This window comes from Medicago truncatula, chromosome 3 (assembly GCF_003473485.1).
Source record: "Medicago truncatula cultivar Jemalong A17 chromosome 3, MtrunA17r5.0-ANR, whole genome shotgun sequence".
NCBI classification, from domain to species: domain Eukaryota; kingdom Viridiplantae; phylum Streptophyta; class Magnoliopsida; order Fabales; family Fabaceae; genus Medicago; species Medicago truncatula.
Window position 1 is genome coordinate 44,339,333 of NC_053044.1, and position 19,326 is coordinate 44,358,658.

General features: G+C 31.7%; 2 protein-coding genes and 1 long non-coding RNA gene across 3 annotated transcripts; 2 read left to right on the forward strand and 1 right to left on the reverse strand.

Moving 5' to 3' along the window:
- Window positions 1-6,088: 6,088 nt before the first annotated feature.
- Window positions 6,089-7,214, reverse strand: LOC120579437 (uncharacterized). The gene is made up of 3 exons (XR_005645256.1): window positions 7,100-7,214; window positions 6,711-6,821; window positions 6,089-6,337 (listed from the first exon to the last, which is right to left on the reverse strand). It is a non-coding gene; the product is annotated as an uncharacterized lncRNA (long non-coding RNA).
- A 4,017-nt stretch (window positions 7,215-11,231) lies between these two features.
- LOC11411514 (alcohol dehydrogenase 1) lies at window positions 11,232-13,900 on the forward strand. Its single transcript, XM_003602086.4, has 10 exons — window positions 11,232-11,376; window positions 11,587-11,723; window positions 12,016-12,062; window positions 12,169-12,494; window positions 12,583-12,665; window positions 12,788-12,863; window positions 12,970-13,031; window positions 13,136-13,231; window positions 13,326-13,487; window positions 13,597-13,900. The coding sequence occupies exons 1-10, from the start codon at window positions 11,337-11,339 to the stop codon at window positions 13,711-13,713; spliced, it is 1,146 nt and encodes a 381-aa protein (XP_003602134.2). The 5' UTR covers window positions 11,232-11,336; the 3' UTR covers window positions 13,714-13,900.
- Window positions 13,901-15,857: 1,957 nt separating this feature from the next.
- On the forward strand, window positions 15,858-18,453 carry LOC25489766 (alcohol dehydrogenase 1). Its single transcript, XM_013605923.3, has 10 exons — window positions 15,858-16,014; window positions 16,263-16,399; window positions 16,541-16,587; window positions 16,735-17,060; window positions 17,149-17,231; window positions 17,322-17,397; window positions 17,505-17,566; window positions 17,685-17,780; window positions 17,880-18,041; window positions 18,147-18,453. Exons 1-10 carry the CDS (start codon window positions 15,978-15,980, stop codon window positions 18,261-18,263), a joined length of 1,143 nt encoding a protein of 380 aa, XP_013461377.1. The 5' UTR covers window positions 15,858-15,977; the 3' UTR covers window positions 18,264-18,453.
- Window positions 18,454-19,326: the final 873 nt, after the last annotated feature.

A 19,326-nucleotide genomic window follows, 5' to 3' on the forward strand; every position in this document is an offset into this window, starting at 1 on the left:
CTAAAAATTAATTTTCAGAAATTAAAAAAATATAAAAAATTCAGATAATTTTTTTTAAAATTCTGTAATTCATTTATTGAATGTTAAATTATTTTTCTTGAAAAAAAAAATTGTTCAGAATTTAATTTCAAAAAATTATTTCAAAATATTTTCAAAAACCTTATTTTCCAGAATTTTATTTTCTTAGAAAAATAAAAAACTTTAATTTTAAAATATTTTTTTTAGGATTTCTATTTTATTTTTCAGAATATCTTATTTTATTATGAAATTAAAAAATATATTCTTTTTAGAAAAATAAAAACTTATCTTAGTTTCCAAAATTTTAATTTTATTGAAATAATTATTTTTTTTTTCAAAAAAAAATTCTAACATTCAATAAATAAATTACAAAATAAAAAAATATATATATGAATTTTTTTATATTTTTTTAATTTCTGAAAATTAATTTTCAGAATTTTTAAATTGTTAGAATATAGTGTGAAGAAAAATCTAGTGTTGAGAGAGCATGTTAAGAATATGTTCTTCACTTAATCTAATCATTGAATACAACTATCATCAAGGAATTGTGCTAAAATAATTTCTTTTTAGTTTAAAATATTGATCACTATAAAACATGCTATAAGAACAAACACAAGACCCAAACTCAATGTTGGAGATGCAGATGCATGAAATGCAAACAGACCATGATCCGGATATCGCCCCAATTGGCATAATAGTTTTAATCGCCTCATTTGACATATAATAATAATCGCCCCATTTGACACATAATAATAATCGCCCCATTTGGCACTTAAAAAATCCATTGAATCGCCCCAATTGGCATATAATAATAATCGTCCAATTTGGCACTTAAATCCATTGAAATAATAATAATCGCCTCATTTGGCACTTAAGAATCCTTTGAAATAATAATAATCGCCCTATTTGGCACTTAAGAATCCACTGAAACAATAATAATAATAATCGCCACATTTGGCACTTATAAATCCATTGAAATAATAACAATCGCCCCATTTGGCACTTAAAGATCCATCAAATGCAATGATATGCATGCTATGCACTTTTCTATAAATTACAAACTTTTCTGACTCTTGAACCACATAATTATCAATTTCATATCATCACTAAACTTCAAAATCAGTAAACTTTAACACAACCACATATACAACGAAAATCACTTTAACTCAACAGCATTTCTCATTGCATAAATAAGAAAACATCAAGATTTACACATTCATCAAATCACATACTTTAACAAAATTGCAACTCACCAATTCATATAATTATCAACTACAAGAAAATTAATAAAATATAATAAATCTTTTCACTCATCCATGAATCAAGAAGCATATTAAATTCAACGTCATAATCTATCATTTTCAATTAAATCATGGCCAAGACTAGGGCCCTTACCTTAGGAGCTTTACTTCCTTAACACTACTTTAAGTCTCAAATTCGTGTATGTATTGCAGCCACTATTCTCTTACTCTAGACATACTTTGACGATCAGATCGTTGAAAACGAAGAATCACGTGTTATGAACACCGCCAAAAATCAGCCCAATCAAACTATCAACGAAACCGTAGTCGCGATTCTTAGGCTTCCATGAATTTTACAGAAAAGTGGTTGATAGATGAATACTTAAAGGACTAAGAAAGTAATTTGGATGAACAAGAGATGACAATGGGATTAAGGGTGTGATGCGTGAATGATTAGCTTGAGAGCACATGATTTATAAAGGAAAAGGCATGCAGATGAGGTCTGATATTGTTATGATGTGAGACGGCAAGGAGCACGGTTATGGGAGTTAGAGAAACAAATAAAGGATTTTGCAATATGAATTGTGATAGCCTAAAATAACTAACTAAAAGAAAAATACTCCACTCACACAATCCTAAACGTGGGTTATTGTTATGGAGGAACTTGTCAATCCACTAACCTCCTAAAACGTGCACAAACACACAGGCTCACTATATTTTTCTGTTTAATTGAATTATTTCTTTTCTTAAATTAAACCTTCTTAATTTATTTTTGAGAAATTAACTTGATTCTGCACACAAAAGAACCTTACTAACCCCTTTCTACTTTTCAAATAAAAGTAAATCATATAACTATGCTATTGGTATCAGGTGTTGCGTTAGTAGAATAGGTAAGACTAGTTTACCACTTCTATCTAATTTAATAAAATAAACTAAAAGCTAATGTATCACACCCAATAAAAATAGTAGATAAATAATATTTTAATTAAAGCAAAGAGTGTCACATTAAATTGTCTAAATATAATAAATAAATAAATAAATTATTAATTAAATAAAAATGAAGAAATTCATTAAGAAGGACATATATATAATTTCATAAAAATATCGGGATGTTACAAATACGGTAGTTATTAGAGGAAAAAATATGTCGAGATGACCGTGTAGTTAAACCAAATTCATATTCTAACATAGTGATATTCTTAACAATTTGTTTGATTTTTTTAGTTCAGAGAAAACCTTCCAAATTGTTCAGGGACATGCAGCGTAGTAAAACCAAATTCCCGTCCCCATACTCTAATTCTATATAGTTGTTATCCATTACCATACCTGTATCCAGCACAAATGAGAAATTTAATTACATCCCCATCTTTGATGGGTATGGGTATCATCACCCCATCTCCGCGGTGGATAATTTTTTATAATAAAAATAAAAGTATTTTTCAACCCCGAATCAATGTTGTAATGCATTATCCAGTAAATAGATGATAACGATCAATGACTATGATGATGGAGAAGAGAGGTCGGGAGTGTGAGAGATGGAAGGAGAAAAGAGAGAACTATGATAAACGAGTGTCATATGAAATATCACTGAAATGATCTAGAGTTTGAGTTTCTATTTATATAGAAGGATAATAAATTGATTTTCTACATTTGAGATGAGCTTGGGTATGGGTTCGGCGTAGATACTTATATCCCGTCACCTGTACCTGTGCTTTGAAATCGAGGAAAACTCATACTCATATCCAAACCTAGTCAAAACGAGAAAAACCCGTCCAATTAGGTTTGGTTCAGGCTGATACCCGCGGGCATGAGTTATGTCTCCCATTTTGAATTGCTCATTTCCCTAAAAAGTCGAACGTAAGTTAACTCATGTAGTGTATTTTCAACATGAATTAACTCACATATGTGTATTTTTCAATGTGAGTTAACTTACATAACATGTGAGCATAAAAGAAGAGCAAGTCCCCCATAAAAAAATGTCGAAAAAACACGTCAAAAAAAATATTGAGATTACCTATCACAATGGGGTGCTTAGTTTGTAAGACCATCTACAATGGGGAGTCCTTCCCCAAGCACCATTGTAAATAGGCACCATCTCTCTTCTATTACTCATGGGTTCCACGTGTTCAATTAATTCTATTATATATATATATATATATATATATATATATATATATATATATATATATTTAATTATTGTATTATTTTGATATTAAAAAAATAATTATATAATAGTTGTAAATAATAATTGAATTTGATTTCCTTAAAAAAAATAGTTGAAGATAATATTGCATAATATGATTGTAGAAGACGAACAACACATATGATGGTAATTTTAATTATGATCATTCCAACAATGATTTTGCAAGGAATGAAATACATAATGGTCCTCATCCAAATATTGCCCCGTATCTACAAAGGAGAGCACAAATTTAAGATAGACAAACTCATCTTCAACTTCAACTTCAACATGATCTTGTGGAGCATATTTGATAACGCTTGAGTGATAGTCAATAAGATTAGTTGTTATTTAGATTATGTAATTTATCATCATTTATTTTATATTGTTTTTTCCAGTTTTAACTTTTTCTTGAATTATTAATAAAAATAAAAATGTTTGTTTTTTTAATAATTTATAATTAAATTATTTTAATATTTTAAAATTATATAAATATGAATGAGTATATAAATTATTGTTAAAATGTAATGATATAGAGTTATTGTTGGGACCTAATTAATAATTATTTTAAAGTGCTGGGTTGGAGAGATTGAGTGGTTATTAAATATTAATTATAAAACGAACGACGTATACAGTCAGAATCCATTTAAGCATCCAATTTGGGTGCTGCATTGTAGATGGTCTAAATTCTTTATAGGGTTTAATTTTACTATTTAGTAAATATCGGCATGCTGGTTTTTAATTCTATTTTTTTTCCCCTTGTTTAGAGTCAACTCCATTGTTCCCGATAAAATAAATTAGTCTACCAAAATTTGTATTGAAAAAATTTAACTTATGATTTTAAGAAGATACACTCCAAAGTTTATACCTTAAAAAAATCATTTCAAAGTTTTAAATCAATACCATCTGACCAACGTAAAGGTTGGTTCTCAAGGTTGAAAGTTGAATCGGATGTTATAAATCTTTGTCTTATATATTTTGATATGCTGTTTTAATTTTTCTCAAGTCTATTTGGTTTTGACAACTGCTTTTGAATTTTTCTCAAGTCTATTTTTATATTCTTGTTATGCCAGGCTCCAGAGAAATTTCATGGCTGGGTTGGCTAGGTCCATTTTCACAAATTACAAAACAAACCACTTTTTTTTTTTTTTTTTTTTTTTTTTTTACAAACAAAACAAACCACTTGATCGGCCACAATTCCCCATTAGGAAAAAAATATCAATGACATAATTAAAAGATATTATTAAATGAGTAAGTTTTATTTCTAAAATACTTATATTTTTAACTTAATTATATAAATGGTCTCTTAACTTATTTCTTGTTTTCAATTTGATCCCTTAATTTTAAATTTTTTCTGTTTGGTCTTTTAAATATAGTTCCGTTAGCCCTTTTAGTCCGAATCTGTTAACTTTAACCATAAATGTGTAAAGTGGATCAACATTATACGTTGTCCATCGTAGATCTTATTAAATTTTTTAATTTTAACTGTTTGATCTTGTATTTTAAAAGGGAATCGTTGGATATTGCAGGTTTATTATATCTTATTGTGCATCACCAACATCTATTTTTTTTTTACATTTCTTCATCTTCTTCTTCTTCTTCATACACATTCATCAATCTTCATCTTTAAACCCATAAAATCAAAAATCAAACACTCAAATTTATTTATTAATTACCAAACTGTCCTTGTTCATATCTTCATCTTCTTGTTCATAATCTTAAAAAAATTCAGAAAATCATTAAAAAAAAGTTGGTCTTAAAAACTACCAATATTAACTAAAACACCTTTTTACCTTTTTTTTTCCTCCTTTCAATAATACTTCATAATATAAAAGAGCATAATCACAATATTTCAGGAAAAATAAAAATGAAAATCCCTCTCAAAAGTTTGCACCAAATTACATTGGACACTAAATTGAAGTTGGGAAAAGAATTATAAAAGGAAATATTTTCTTGGAAATTGTGTATTCTACTTTTTGAAAGTTAATAAAGTGTTCTTTTCAATGCAAAACTTGACTTTCCTTTCTACTTTTAGTTCCTTAACTAATGCCCCGGAGGCACTGGTTAACAAGACCCAAACCTAATCATCATAATTTGCACTATATCAAACACAAACACTAGTCCATGAATCAATCATGTAGAATGCCCAAAATGTCCTCATCCCTAAACAAATGAAAATCTTTGTCATCAAGCTTAATTTGAGAGCCACTGTATTCCGGCAAGAGAACGTGGTCACCTTCTTTGACAGCCATCGAAATGGTGAAAGAAGGTGACCACATTCTCTTGAATAAAAGGAACATGATGTTTATATGAACATCACTACTAGAAAAATTGAAATTAGACACGGGAGAAATCTGTCTCTAAATTGCCATCTTTCCGTCACTAAACTTGTTAGAGACGGAATTTGAGACCGATCATGTTTTGTTGCTAAATCAGTGGTCTCTAAACTGTTTAGAGACGAATTTTTTGTTCCGTCTCTATCGGAGACGGAAAATTTCCGTTGCTAACAATTAAATTCCGTCGCTACGCGTTGATGTTGTAACAAATTAAATTCCATCTCCGAAGAATATAATTCCGTCTCTGTAGAGACAGATCATAAATTCCGTCTCTAATAATAAATTTTTTAATTTTTTTTTTGCCTCAAATCAATTCCACGTTGGCTGTTGGATACTATATAAGCATACATGTATATTTTATGAATTTTGCTTGAGTGTATATATAGATAATAACGTAACATCAAATGCTATGGATTTCCTAATGAATTTTGCTTATATAGTTAATAACATAACATTATCTATAGATAATAACATACCATTATCTACTAGAAATACATGTATATTCGACATCTAATGTGTAGTCCATAGCATCTACAAGAAATCCATAGCATCCACTAGGAAATCTGTAACCAAAAATATTAGCAAGCTGTAAGTAATAAAACCAAGATAGCTGTAAGTAATAAAGACAGAATTATAATGTAATCTGCATCTTCTTTATTGAAACATAAGATAGGTGTATTTCAAATACATTTCTATAATAGCCACCTTTTCGAATCAGCAGTCCTAATTATGTGGTAACAACCGAAAAGTTTATTAGTGGCATAGAAAACAAATAAAAATATGGCTTAAAGAACTGATTTAGATCAAATTTCAGGCTCTATAAATCAGGTTTAAAAGTAGTAAGATAAAATGATTCAAATACAAGATCATTGTATGAACCAAACCTTTCACTGCAGAAAACCCAGAACAACTTAGCCTATGGAATTGAGACTTTACCTTTCATTTGGTCCATCACATGCAATGTTTCATCTTTTGCTGGTGTTTTAAGTTCACAATCTATGACATGTTCAACTCCAAGAACCAAACCTTTTCCCCTCACATCCACAACTGCTATAAAAGAAAAAATACAAGTTTATTTAGAGAGAGAGAGAGAGAGAGAGAGAGAGAGAGAGAGAGAGAGAGAGAGAGAGAGAGAGAGAGAGAGAGAGAGAGAGAGAGAGAGAGAGAGAGAGAGAGAGAGAGAGAGAGAGAGAGAGAGAGAGAGAGAGAGAGAGAGAGAGAGAGAGAGAGAGAGAGAGAGAGAGAGAGAGAGAGAGAGAGAGAGAGAGAGAGAGAGAGAGAGAGAGAGAGAGAGAGCAAATTTTGATTAGCTGTTTAGATATAACCTTTTGTTCTCCATTACATGAGTGCTTTCTTGCGCATTAATCTTGGATGGGAAAAGGATAACTGAAGAAACCTTACATTCATGTTTGTCTTTGAGTGCGTTAAGCCTCTCTTTCAAATTGGACCCCACTATTCTATTACTTTTCAAACACCCAATCCCAAAGTTGTTAAAGTAACTTAGATGAGTCAAGACCTTTGCAATCTTAGGAGTAGTTACAACAACACCTAGAGGAATGCCATTTCCAATACCTTGTCAAAAGAAAAATCAAGAAAACAAGGAAACACTAATGAGCATACATACTTGACAAGGTTATGCATTTCATCATGTGTAGATATAGATGTTCTATATTCTTTGGCACAGAGAGTTAGCTGTTCTATTTTCTAAATTAGATGAAGATGAATTCTTTCTACTCTGACAAGGAGAGAAGAATTAGTTGCCTTTGCCATTTTTACTATATTAGGTTGATCACCATGGGCTTCAAATCCCTAGAAATGGCTACCATTGCGATCAAACCTAGATTGAACCACGTTAGCAATACAAAGACCTACAATTTTTAAAGAAATTAGTTGTACTTCATGATACATAAGCTTTTACAGAAATCAAAATTATACTATCCAAATCAAGCTAAGACATAAACACACACAACATGAGACAATATTTCCATACTCTAAATTCTATTGGTAATCTGAATTTTCGCACTGGTGTAATTATAAAGAAAATTATAGTTTCAAAACTTAACTTTTGAAAAAAGAAATATATACCAGTTGTTTGCCTGTAACAGGGAATCATCTATGATGCTTTCTTGTCTAACTTTCCTCTATGTGTTCATTATACCAAGCTTGTCATGTAACTATATAAATGATAGTGAATATTCAACTCAATACCCCTGCTGAACATGAACATAATGTATGACATTTTATCAAGTTATTGAGTAATTGAGTTGATAAATCCCAATAGGTTATAGTCTATAATCAAGGTAGTCTAAAGCTTATCTAGAAACAGAGAAATCCAATTTAAAAAATTCCATAAAGGGTGTCTGATTTCTAGCAACTTTGTAAATATTGATAACAAAAAATCCACTTACATGATGATTCTATAATCAATTTATGAATTGTTTTACCTAATGAAATGTACCGTTACACATTGAATAGCATGACAAAGCAATTTATTGAAACTAACCTCACTGTAGTTGCTGAAATATCAACCACCAACCTAAAGTTCAATGAGAAAAAAGTGTCAGTATCAGTTAAAAAAATTACAAAAAGAAGTAAACAAGGATGAAAAGAAGTATGACTCAAAAAAAAAAGGATGAAAAGAAGTAAATCAATTCTATTTTGCCAAAATTAACAACTTCAACGTGAGATTTGGCTATCGACACAATTTTCCCCCAAATCAAAAAAAAAAAAAAAAAACCCCTAAAATCCCCCTACACAACAAGAATCAAATTCATCAATAGAACTTCCACAAAAAACAAGAATCAAATATAAAACAACAAGTACTCACTCAAAATCATTAGGTGCGGATGAGACCCTTGAAGCTTTGTACCCTATGCAAAAACAAGGATAAATGAAGGTGAAGGAGAACGAGGGTAGATAAGAAATGTAATTTTGACTACGCATAAACCACAAACCGTCGCCAACATAGGAAGATCAGTCGAAGACAGAGAGAAAACGAGGGTGAAGGAGGGTCTTGAATGAAGGATTTCTGGAGAATGAGGGTTTTTTGTGAGTCGAAGACAGAGAAATTTTTTACTACGCATAAACCGCAAACCGTCGAAGACATAGGAAGATCAGTCGAAGACAGAGAGAAAATTGTTTTAGGGTTTTGAGAAAATATGAACTGATGGGGGAAGTTTTGGGGTTGGAAGGATTTTTCTAATGAAAAATTAATCTCGTCTATACTCCCTTCCGTCTCTGAACTCCGTGACCACATATATATTATTTTTTAATTTTTTTTATTTATACTTGTTAGAGACCGATTTAGACACGGAAAATTTTTATGACGGATATTTCTGTCTCTAATTCAGTCTCTAGTGTTGGAATTTCAGATTCCGTCTCCACTTATAATGTTCCGTCTCTGATCCCGTCTCAGCTAGAGACCAATTAAATTCCGTCTCTAAATTCCGTCGTTATATGAAACTTTTCTATGGGTTTATATGTTTATATCTAATTTTTACTTTTATTAAAAATTATGGGTTTATATGAACATGATGTTGAAGAAGATGAAGATCAAGGAGAAGAATGATGAAAGAGATGAATAAAAGGAAAATAATTATGTGGTGATGGTGCAATATGATACAATGGACCTACAATCAAGTGGTTAAAATCACATCATAAATATTATACATTAAAAAACTAACGGCGAGGACTAACTTCACTAATGGAGGTGTATATGAGGGACCAAATGGAAATTTTTTAGAATTAAGGAACCAAATCAAAAACAACAAATAAGTTAAAGGACCATCTATGTTACTAAGCCTATATTTTTTTAAAACAAAATAATACTATTTTCCCAATAAAACAATAAAAATATAGAAAGGAAAGGAGTAAAATATAAGAATTTTGTAAAAACTAAAAAGAAAAAAGAATGAGGAAAGTATGGTTACAAATATTTTTAGTCACAAAACAATACATATCATTTAGGGGATGTATTGGATTAGGATTCTATGGGATTTTAAAACACTTTTTAATTATGAAAAAAATCTTGTGGTATTCAATCAAGATTTTTTGCAACTTAAAAAAAGTCTTGTGGTATTCATTCAAGACTCTTTGTCATTTTAAAAAAGTCTTGAGGTATTCAATCAAGACTTTTCATCACTTAAAAAAAGTCTTATGGTATTCAAAATCATTCAAATTTCGAAGGATTGTTTAATAAATTGGATTTTGATGGATTTTGTGGGATTTTATAGTGTAATTTTAACAAGAAAAAGTCTTTCATGAAAAGATGAGATTTCTTGATATTGTTTTTCTTTTGTAAAGTTACTATCTCTCTCTCTCTCTCTCTCTCTCCCTATTCTCTCCTTTCTCTCTTTGTTTCTCTATCTCTCCATTATCTCTCTCTCTCTCTCTCATCTCTCATCCCCCCTCTCTCTATCTCATAAAAAAATAAAAAATTGTATTGAGAATATTATGATAGAGAGTATGTCGTAATCAATGTTCCGCAGATCGAGTGTTAACTCTCCGAGATTACCGAATTTACGATTTTAGGTACAAAAATCGTGTTAACTCTGAGGTAAAATCGGTTTCTGATAAAATTGGAAGGTTTAACGAGTTTGACTGAGTTAACACTCGGTAAACTCGTGTAACTCGACCGATTTGTAATGGCTGACACAATATTTTTTTTTTAAAGATTTGTAAGTGCTGGCATAATTTTAAATATGTACAATTGAATTTTGTGGAAATAACATTTTTAAAAAATAAAAAATGTGTATTGAGAATAACGTGTTAGAGTGTTTTTTAGTCCCTTAAAATCTTATAAAATTCATAAAATTTAAAAATCAATAGGAAAAGAATTTTTTATTGGTTTTATTTTTCTTTATTCAAACGCTAGAATTTATTTGTTCATTATTTTTATCATTCACGCTTGTAAGTTTGTTCTTTTTCCCCTAAAATTCATTGAATCCTTTGAAATTTTAAAATCATTTAAAATCCTTAAAAGTCAGTGTGATAAATCCTTTAAAATCTCACAGAATCAAGCAATCTCACACAGTCTTTTAAAATCTTAAAGACTTTTTTTATTAAAATAGTCTTTTAAAATTCTAATCGAATACACCCCCTTAATTTATTTTTTTTGGTCAGAAAAATATATGATTTTTTTTTTTAAGGAACCATTTAATTATTTTTAAAATATATATTATTTTTTTCTCATTTCAATTTATTTTAAGTGTGTAAGTATATTCAAATAGAGTTGTGACAGTCGATAAGCAATCAACCAACCAGGTATAGCAAGATGGCTTGGTGGTAAAGTCAAAGCCCAAAGGCGCCGCTTGGAAACAAAACAACAACGACAGCGGTAATTCACAAAACCAAAGTGGTATTGGAATACGTTTCTTGTCCAAAAATTAAAGTTGAAGTAAAATGTTTCTTGTCCAAAAATTAAAATTAAATACTAGAGTATGTTTAGAAAATTATTCGTTTTTTCCTTTCCTTTGTCACTACTATAAATAAAGCTCACTGATACGTACTTGGTTCCACACACAATTTACTCTTCTAGCAAAGCAAACAACGGACATTTTAACTATGTCGAACACTACTACTGGTCAGGTGATCAAGTGCACAGGTACCATCTCCTCTTTTTCTCTTTGTTACAAACATGTTGAACAAATTGTGTTTTGCTTTTTATGGATCTTTCATTTTGTTTCTACAAATTTTAAGTTTTTTTTATTAATAGTTTTATTTTATCTACACACTATACTTGCACACTATATTTTTATGATTGCCACATGCATACAACAACTTAATGAATCCCTTGATTGTGTTTTTGAACCAGCTGCGGTTGCATGGGAGGCGGGGAAGCCACTGGTGATGGAAGAAGTAGAGGTGGCACCACCGCAGGCCGGTGAAGTCCGTCTCAAGATACTCTTCACCTCCCTTTGTCACACCGATGTTTACTTCTGGGAAGCTAAGGTATATTACTAATTAACCACACACACATTTTCTGTCTATTTGTCTATGAGAAAAGTTATTTCGACAACCCAAAAAATTCATAAGAGAATTTTCTCTTATGTAGTTTGGTTTGATTACATAACACGTTGGGGTGCTTAGTTTCTAACAAAAAAGTTAATTTATGTAAAATTCTTCTCGGGTTTAATTTTAGTTAGAACATATTAGCTTCCTGGTTTTTGGTTTAGTTTTATAAAAAGGTTTTGATGTTCTGTTGTGCATTGCAGTGATTTAATATGGTTTTCCCTTGTTTCAGGGTCAGACTCCATTGTTTCCTCGAATATTTGGTCATGAAGCTGGAGGGTATGCTTCTCATATAGTAGTATTATTGATTAAATCTTTTGATTATCTAATTTATTATGTAATGTGAATGAGTTTTATTGATAATTGTCGGCACAATGTTGATCAGGATCGTGGAGAGTGTAGGCGAGGGTGTGACACATCTAACACCAGGCGATCATGCCCTGCTTGTATTCACAGGGGAGTGTGGGGACTGTCCACATTGTATGTCGGAGGAAAGCAACATGTGTGATCTTCTTAGGATCAACACTGACAGGGGTGTTATGATCAATGACAACCAGTCAAGATTCTCTATTAAGGGACAGCCCATTCACCATTTCGTCGGTACATCTACATTCAGCGAGTACACTGTGGTTCATGCCGGATGTGTTGCAAAGATCAACCCTGATGCACCACTTGACAAAGTTTGTATTCTCAGCTGTGGAATATGCACAGGTATAGGAGATTCCAATGTTTAGATATTTATATATAATTAGGCTGAGTCTATGTTTCTCTAATTCAATTTGCTTCCATGCTTTTACAGGTCTTGGTGCTACTATCAATGTAGCTAAACCAAAACCCGGTTCATCTGTTGCTATCTTTGGCCTTGGAGCTGTTGGGCTTGCGGTATGTTACTCTTATACCTTGAGTGTGCATGCACGTGTTTGTGCGTGTTGCAAATTGCAATTATTATCGGAAATGAAAAGAGCCAATATTAACTTCTGCCCTTCTCTTAAACCAAAATTTAGGCTGCTGAAGGAGCCAGGATATCTGGTGCATCAAGAATCATTGGAGTTGATTTAGTTTCCAGCCGATTTGAATTAGGTACAGTGCTTTCTTATTCCATCAAATGCTTGTAGATTCTGGTTAACATGAATTCAATGACTATTTCTTTTATTGATGGCATTTCTTATTTTTTTCTTGTTGACAGCTAAGAAGTTTGGGGTAAATGAGTTTGTAAACCCGAAAGATCATAACAAACCTGTTCAACAAGTTAGTTCATTGACAATTTAGTATATAGTAGTTTATTATATTTCTGTTTTCAATTTTGAATTTTAAAGCATGATTCTATGAATTATAATGTTGTTGGTGTGCAGGTAATTGCTGAAATGACAAATGGAGGTGTGGATCGTGCTGTTGAATGTACCGGGAGCATCCAGGCCATGATCTCAGCTTTCGAATGTGTCCACGATGTATGCAAAACAAAATTCATTTGTTCTAACTTGTTGCTAAAGAAATTATAAAGCTTATTGAGGCTAAAGCTGAACCTTTATTTGTTTTTCTTAGGGTTGGGGTGTTGCTGTACTTGTTGGAGTGCCAAACAAAGATGATGCATTTAAAACACATCCTATGAATTTGTTGAATGAAAGGACTCTTAAGGGTACCTTTTATGGTAACTACAAGCCTCGCACCGATCTTCCTAATGTTGTAGAGAAGTACATGAAAGGGGTAAGTTTTTATATCATATTTTGAATTGTGAAGTCTTTTAGGAGAATTGATATTGCAGAATTATATCTTATCCGTGTGTTGAAGCTAATTTGATTTGTTAATACTGCAGGAGCTGGAACTTGAGAAATTCATCACTCACTCAATCCCATTTTCAGAGATTAACAAAGCTTTTGATTACATGCTGAAAGGAGAGTCCATCAGATGCATCATCCGAATGGAGGAGTAAAACTCTAAAACAATGATGTAATAATCCCTACTAAGGGACTCATTTCTCTCCTTGGTTGTTGAGAAAAAAAATTTCATAAATAATTCTTTTGGATTATGAAGTTTGTGAGAATTTGTGAAGTTTACATGTAAAGAATTGTGCTGTTGGGATTCTCTAATACAAGATAAGCTAGATTTTGATTTTGTGATTTTTTATTGTTGTGGTATTTTAAGTGATTTTTACTCTACAAAGGAAAAAGGGTAAACAGTCCAAACAAAACACTAAGAAGAAACCATACTACCCTCAAAGATGATATACTATCAGAAAAATAAACAAAAGGCTGAAATCTAGAGCCAAACTGTAAGGAGTTTACAAAATTATGCAGATGCTATCAAAGTAATTTTCTTCAATAATATTTTGTCGTTTTTTTTCACCAATTCTCTATCCCTATTCATAGATGCTAAACATAACATAAATTAGTCTATTTGGCTTACTGCTAACGAACCAAACATGATATTGATTCATAACCATAAGATTCCTCCATAGCAATAGGCTTCAGCAGGAATCAAATTTTGATTCCTTAACCATGTATATCAATTCACATTGGCCTCAACTACTTGTTCTCTATTTATTTTACAGAATCATCATACACACTTTATGCACATTGTTGAACAAATTCGTCATATTTTTCTATTAATATAATTTTATTTTTGTATTAATTTACTCACTAGTTTTTTCGTAGTATTTCTTTATTGAAGATTCAACTAAGCTTGGACTTCATCTTTTTGACCAGCTCATCGGCACGCTCTTGTAGCCTCCTAATATTAGATGCAAGTCCATACAAGAGCTCTTGTGCACATTTTCCCTCGCTAGTCAATCCTTCTGGCTTCTCCAATCTCACCGTCCAATCAAGAACTCTAATCTATCAATGTAGTCACTAATCATGTACACACCAATACATTGTGTCAATGCGGAAAAATGACTGAAGATGTATGGGTTCCCACAATCATTCATCAATTGTCTGTGAATCTTTATGTTGTTACTTACTATCATTTTTGCTACCGTGTATGTGGGGTCCACTTCTCGAAGCTTTTCAACAATTCTCTCGTATGCAATCTCATGGCGTTTCTCATGCGCAACGATTGTGTTGCATATGTTTGCAAGCACTAGATCAACACTCTCGATAGCCACTCGAGCCATACTTACTACTATCCAATACAAAAATTGCTCGTTTTTTGGAAGGATGTTTACACAAATGTATGGGTTGTTTTCTACGGAAAATACTTGGTGACATTGTGTTTTGGCGATATTGATGACTTTAATGTATTTAATCGATAGATGAATGATTAAAATAAATTATATTGATGATGATATATACATTCTTAATGAATTATTTAATTTCTCCCGATTTTCCTTGCTTTTTTTTTTTAAAATGGAGAAGATATTAAAGTAAAAAAAAAAAAAAAAAAAATCAATGCATGAAAATTGAAAAGTAAAAGAACAACGATTATGGAAATATATTTATTCTTAAGACAACTTGGTCATTCAAGAGATGTTTATGATCATGGCTGTAGTGATTCTGAACAATCATCTCAAGTTTTCTCATATTATTTACAACCCAATCCATGTGAAAAAAAAACATGCCCGATGGTCATGCCAATGTACTAGCTCATTTTAACAACTCTAAAACAAACAACTTAGAAAAGAAACTTGAGAAAAACGACGCACTCACACTTATAGGTAAAAAAGATATACATGTATAAAAGTAAAATAAAATATGTAAAAAAAAATCACCTTAATGAATCATATCAATGATATAATTAAAAAATCACCTTAATTGAAAATTATTTTTTACAATAAAACATCAAAATTTAGATAAAAAAAAGTATTAAGAATAAGAAGGGAAAAGAAAAGGGGAAAAAGTCAATAAGACAGAGAGTCGAAAACCAGCTTATGTTGGTTGGTGGCAAAGTCAAAGCCAAAGGCGCCGGTTGGAAATAAAACAACAGCAACAGCGGTATCCCACAAAACCAAACCAAACCAAAGTGGTATGTATTTTAATGTTTCTTGTTTAAAAAAATTAAAGTACTATACTATGTTTGGAAATAGAAAATCATTCGTTTATTTTCTATTCCCACTAGTGCAAGTACTATGCACCTATAAAGGTCACTGACACGTAGTTAGTTCCAAACACAACACAACACGAGTACTAGTAGCATTGCAAAGCAACAAACAACTTACTACTCACCCATTCGATTCCATTCTAAATTTTCTGTTCATTCATCATGTCCAACACTGCTGGTCAGATCATCAAGTGTAGAGGTACCATCTATTTATCTCAAATTTTGTTTTGATCTTGTTTTCTAGAATATTTTAATCATCGATCCATCCTTTTTTTTTTTTTTTTTTTTTTATAAGGATCCTTCCATTTAAACTGTTTTATTTTTATTTTTATGATTTCACTGAATTATGTGATTTTCTTAACTGAATCCCTTGTGTCCGGTGTTTGTACTCGTGTTTCATATCATACTACTTACTAACTGAATCCCTTGATTGTGTTTTGGAACCAGCTGCGGTTGCATGGGAAGCGGGGAAGCCGCTGGTGATGGAAGAAGTAGAGGTGGCTCCACCGCAGGCCGGTGAAGTCCGTCTCAAGATACTCTTCACCTCCCTTTGTCACACTGATGTTTACTTCTGGGAAGCTAAGGTATTTTTTTGATTACATAACACGGCGGGTGCTTAGTTTTCTTACACAAAAGTTAATTTATGTAAAATTCTTCTTAGGTTTTCATGTTCTGTTTTGCATTGCAGTGATTTAATATGGTTTTCTTGTTTTCCTTTGTTTCAGGGTCAGACTCCATTGTTTCCTCGTATATTTGGTCATGAAGCTGGAGGGTATGATTCTCTTCTGAACATTGAAAGTTGAATCACATATTATAAATCTTTCTCTTTATATATTATTGATTAAATCTGTTTGATTATCTAATGTGTTATGTAATGTGAATGAATGTTATTGATAATTGTTGGCCTAATGTTGATCAGGATTGTGGAGAGCATAGGCGAGGGTGTGACACATCTAAAACCAGGCGATCATGCCCTGCCTGTATTCACAGGGGAGTGTGGGGACTGTCCACATTGTAAGTCGGAGGAAAGCAACATGTGTGATCTTCTTAGGATCAACACTGACAGGGGTGTTATGATCAATGACAACCAGTCAAGATTCTCTCTTAAGGGACAGCCCATTCACCATTTCGTCGGTACATCTACATTCAGCGAGTACACTGTGGTTCATGCCGGATGTGTTGCAAAGATCAACCCTGATGCACCACTTGACAAAGTTTGTATTCTTAGCTGTGGAATATGCACAGGTATAGGAGATTCCAGTGTTTTGATATTAACATATAACTAGGATGAGTCTATGTTTTCGTAATTCAATTTGCTTCCATACTTCTATAGGTCTTGGTGCTACTATCAATGTTGCTAAACCAAAACCCGGTTCTTCTGTCGCTATCTTTGGACTTGGAGCTGTTGGCCTTGCTGTATGTTACTCTCATATCTTGTGTGTGTGTTTCGGTTACTATTGGAAATGGAAAGATAACCCGTGCTCTTCTCTTTAAACCACAATTTAGGCTGCTGAAGGGGCAAGGATTTCTGGTGCATCAAGAATCATTGGGGTTGATTTAGTTTCCAGCCGATTTGAATTAGGTACAATGCTTTTCTTATTCCATCAAATGCTTTAAGATTGAAGTTAACACAAATTCAATGACTGTTTCTTTTATTGATGACATTTCTTTTTTTTTTCTTGTTGGCAGCTAAGAAGTTTGGGGTGAATGAGTTTGTAAACCCTAAAGATCATGACAAACCTGTTCAACAAGTTAGTTCATCCACGATTTCTATGCATTTTCTATTGTGAATTTTAAGTATGATTCTATGGATTAAAATGATGTTTGATTTTTATACGAGGAGATTGAGATGTGCATATTGGTTTGCAGGTAATTGCTGAAATGACCAACGGAGGTGTGGATCGTGCTGTTGAATGTACCGGGAGCATCCAGGCCATGATCTCTGCATTCGAATGTGTCCACGATGTATGCAAAACAAAATTCATTTGCTCTTGCTTGTTGCTAAAAAGAAATTATAAACCTTACTTAAGCTAAAGCTGAACCTTGACTTGTTGTTTTTCTAAGGGTTGGGGTGTTGCTGTACTTGTTGGAGTGCCAAACAAAGATGATGCATTTCAAACACATCCTATGAATTTGTTGAATGAAAGGACTCTTAAGGGTACATTTTATGGAAACTACAAACCCCGCACTGATCTTCCTAATGTTGTAGAAAAGTACATGAAAGGGGTACGTTTATATACATCGAATCGTGCACTGTTACGGAAGATTAATTAATATTGCAGAATGATATGTTATTTGTGTTGCTAATATGATATTACTATGATATTACAGGAACTGGAACTAGAGAAATTCATTACTCACACAATTCCATTTTCAGAGATTAACAAAGCTTTTGATTACATGCTGAAAGGGGAGTCCATCAGATGTATCATACGAATGGGGGAGTAAAACTCTAGAACACTGTTGAAATATGCCATACTAGTGTGGACTGAGTTATCTTTCTAGTTTTTTATTTATATAAATAATTTTCATAAATAATCCCTTTTGGATTATTGAGTTTGTGAGAATTTGTGAAATTTGCATGTAAAGAATTATGCTACTGGGATTGTCTAATAAAAGATAAGCTAGATTTTGATTTTGTTGTTTTGGTATTTCAAGTGATTTCCATATATTGAAGGAAAAGGGCTATACTCCCTTGTTCTAAAATGTAAGCAAAAATTGGTCAACAAAAGTTAATTTATTTGGTTCAAAATTTATACCAGATACATGTTAACTTATTTTTGCTTACATTTTGAGACAGAGGGAGTACAGTCCAAACAAAAAGCTAAGAAAAACCATACTACCTTCAAAGTCAAAGATGATATACTATCAGAAAAATGACAGAAATTAGGCAAGGCCTACATTACCCTCTCTTGTTTAGAGGGTAATTTACCCTCTCGTGATATTAACCAATCAAAATGTAATATACAAAGGTAACATTAAATGTCAAATAAATGAGTAGATTTTTTCTAAAAATAAAAGAGTTAATCTTAATTTTTTTTTTAAGGAGAGTTAATCTTAATCATAAGGTAACTTTTAATAATTTTAATTTTTATTTAATTTTTTTTTAAACAACAAATAATTTAATTATTTTTTTTATATTAAGGTGTTCAACCTTAGTTAATTTACACTATAAGACTTATAACAAATAAAATTTTACATCAAATTTCTTTCATCTGGATTTCCTTAAATTCATCATTTACATACCCCGAACGTGAGAACAAAAACATCTCATTCTTTCAAATTTCTTCTTCTTTATTCTTCCATATTGATCAATTTTTGTTTCTTTTTTATTCTTCTTTCCATTTTGATTGTTCAATTTTGTCGTTCCAAATTGCCGCAATTTCCAATTATCGTGAGAATTGTCGTTGTCTCTAGAACCGCATCAGGTATCGTGACTTTTTTTTTTTTTATTTAAACAACCAACCTAATAAAATTTGTTAACACGCATAGACCTGTCTCACTATCAGCA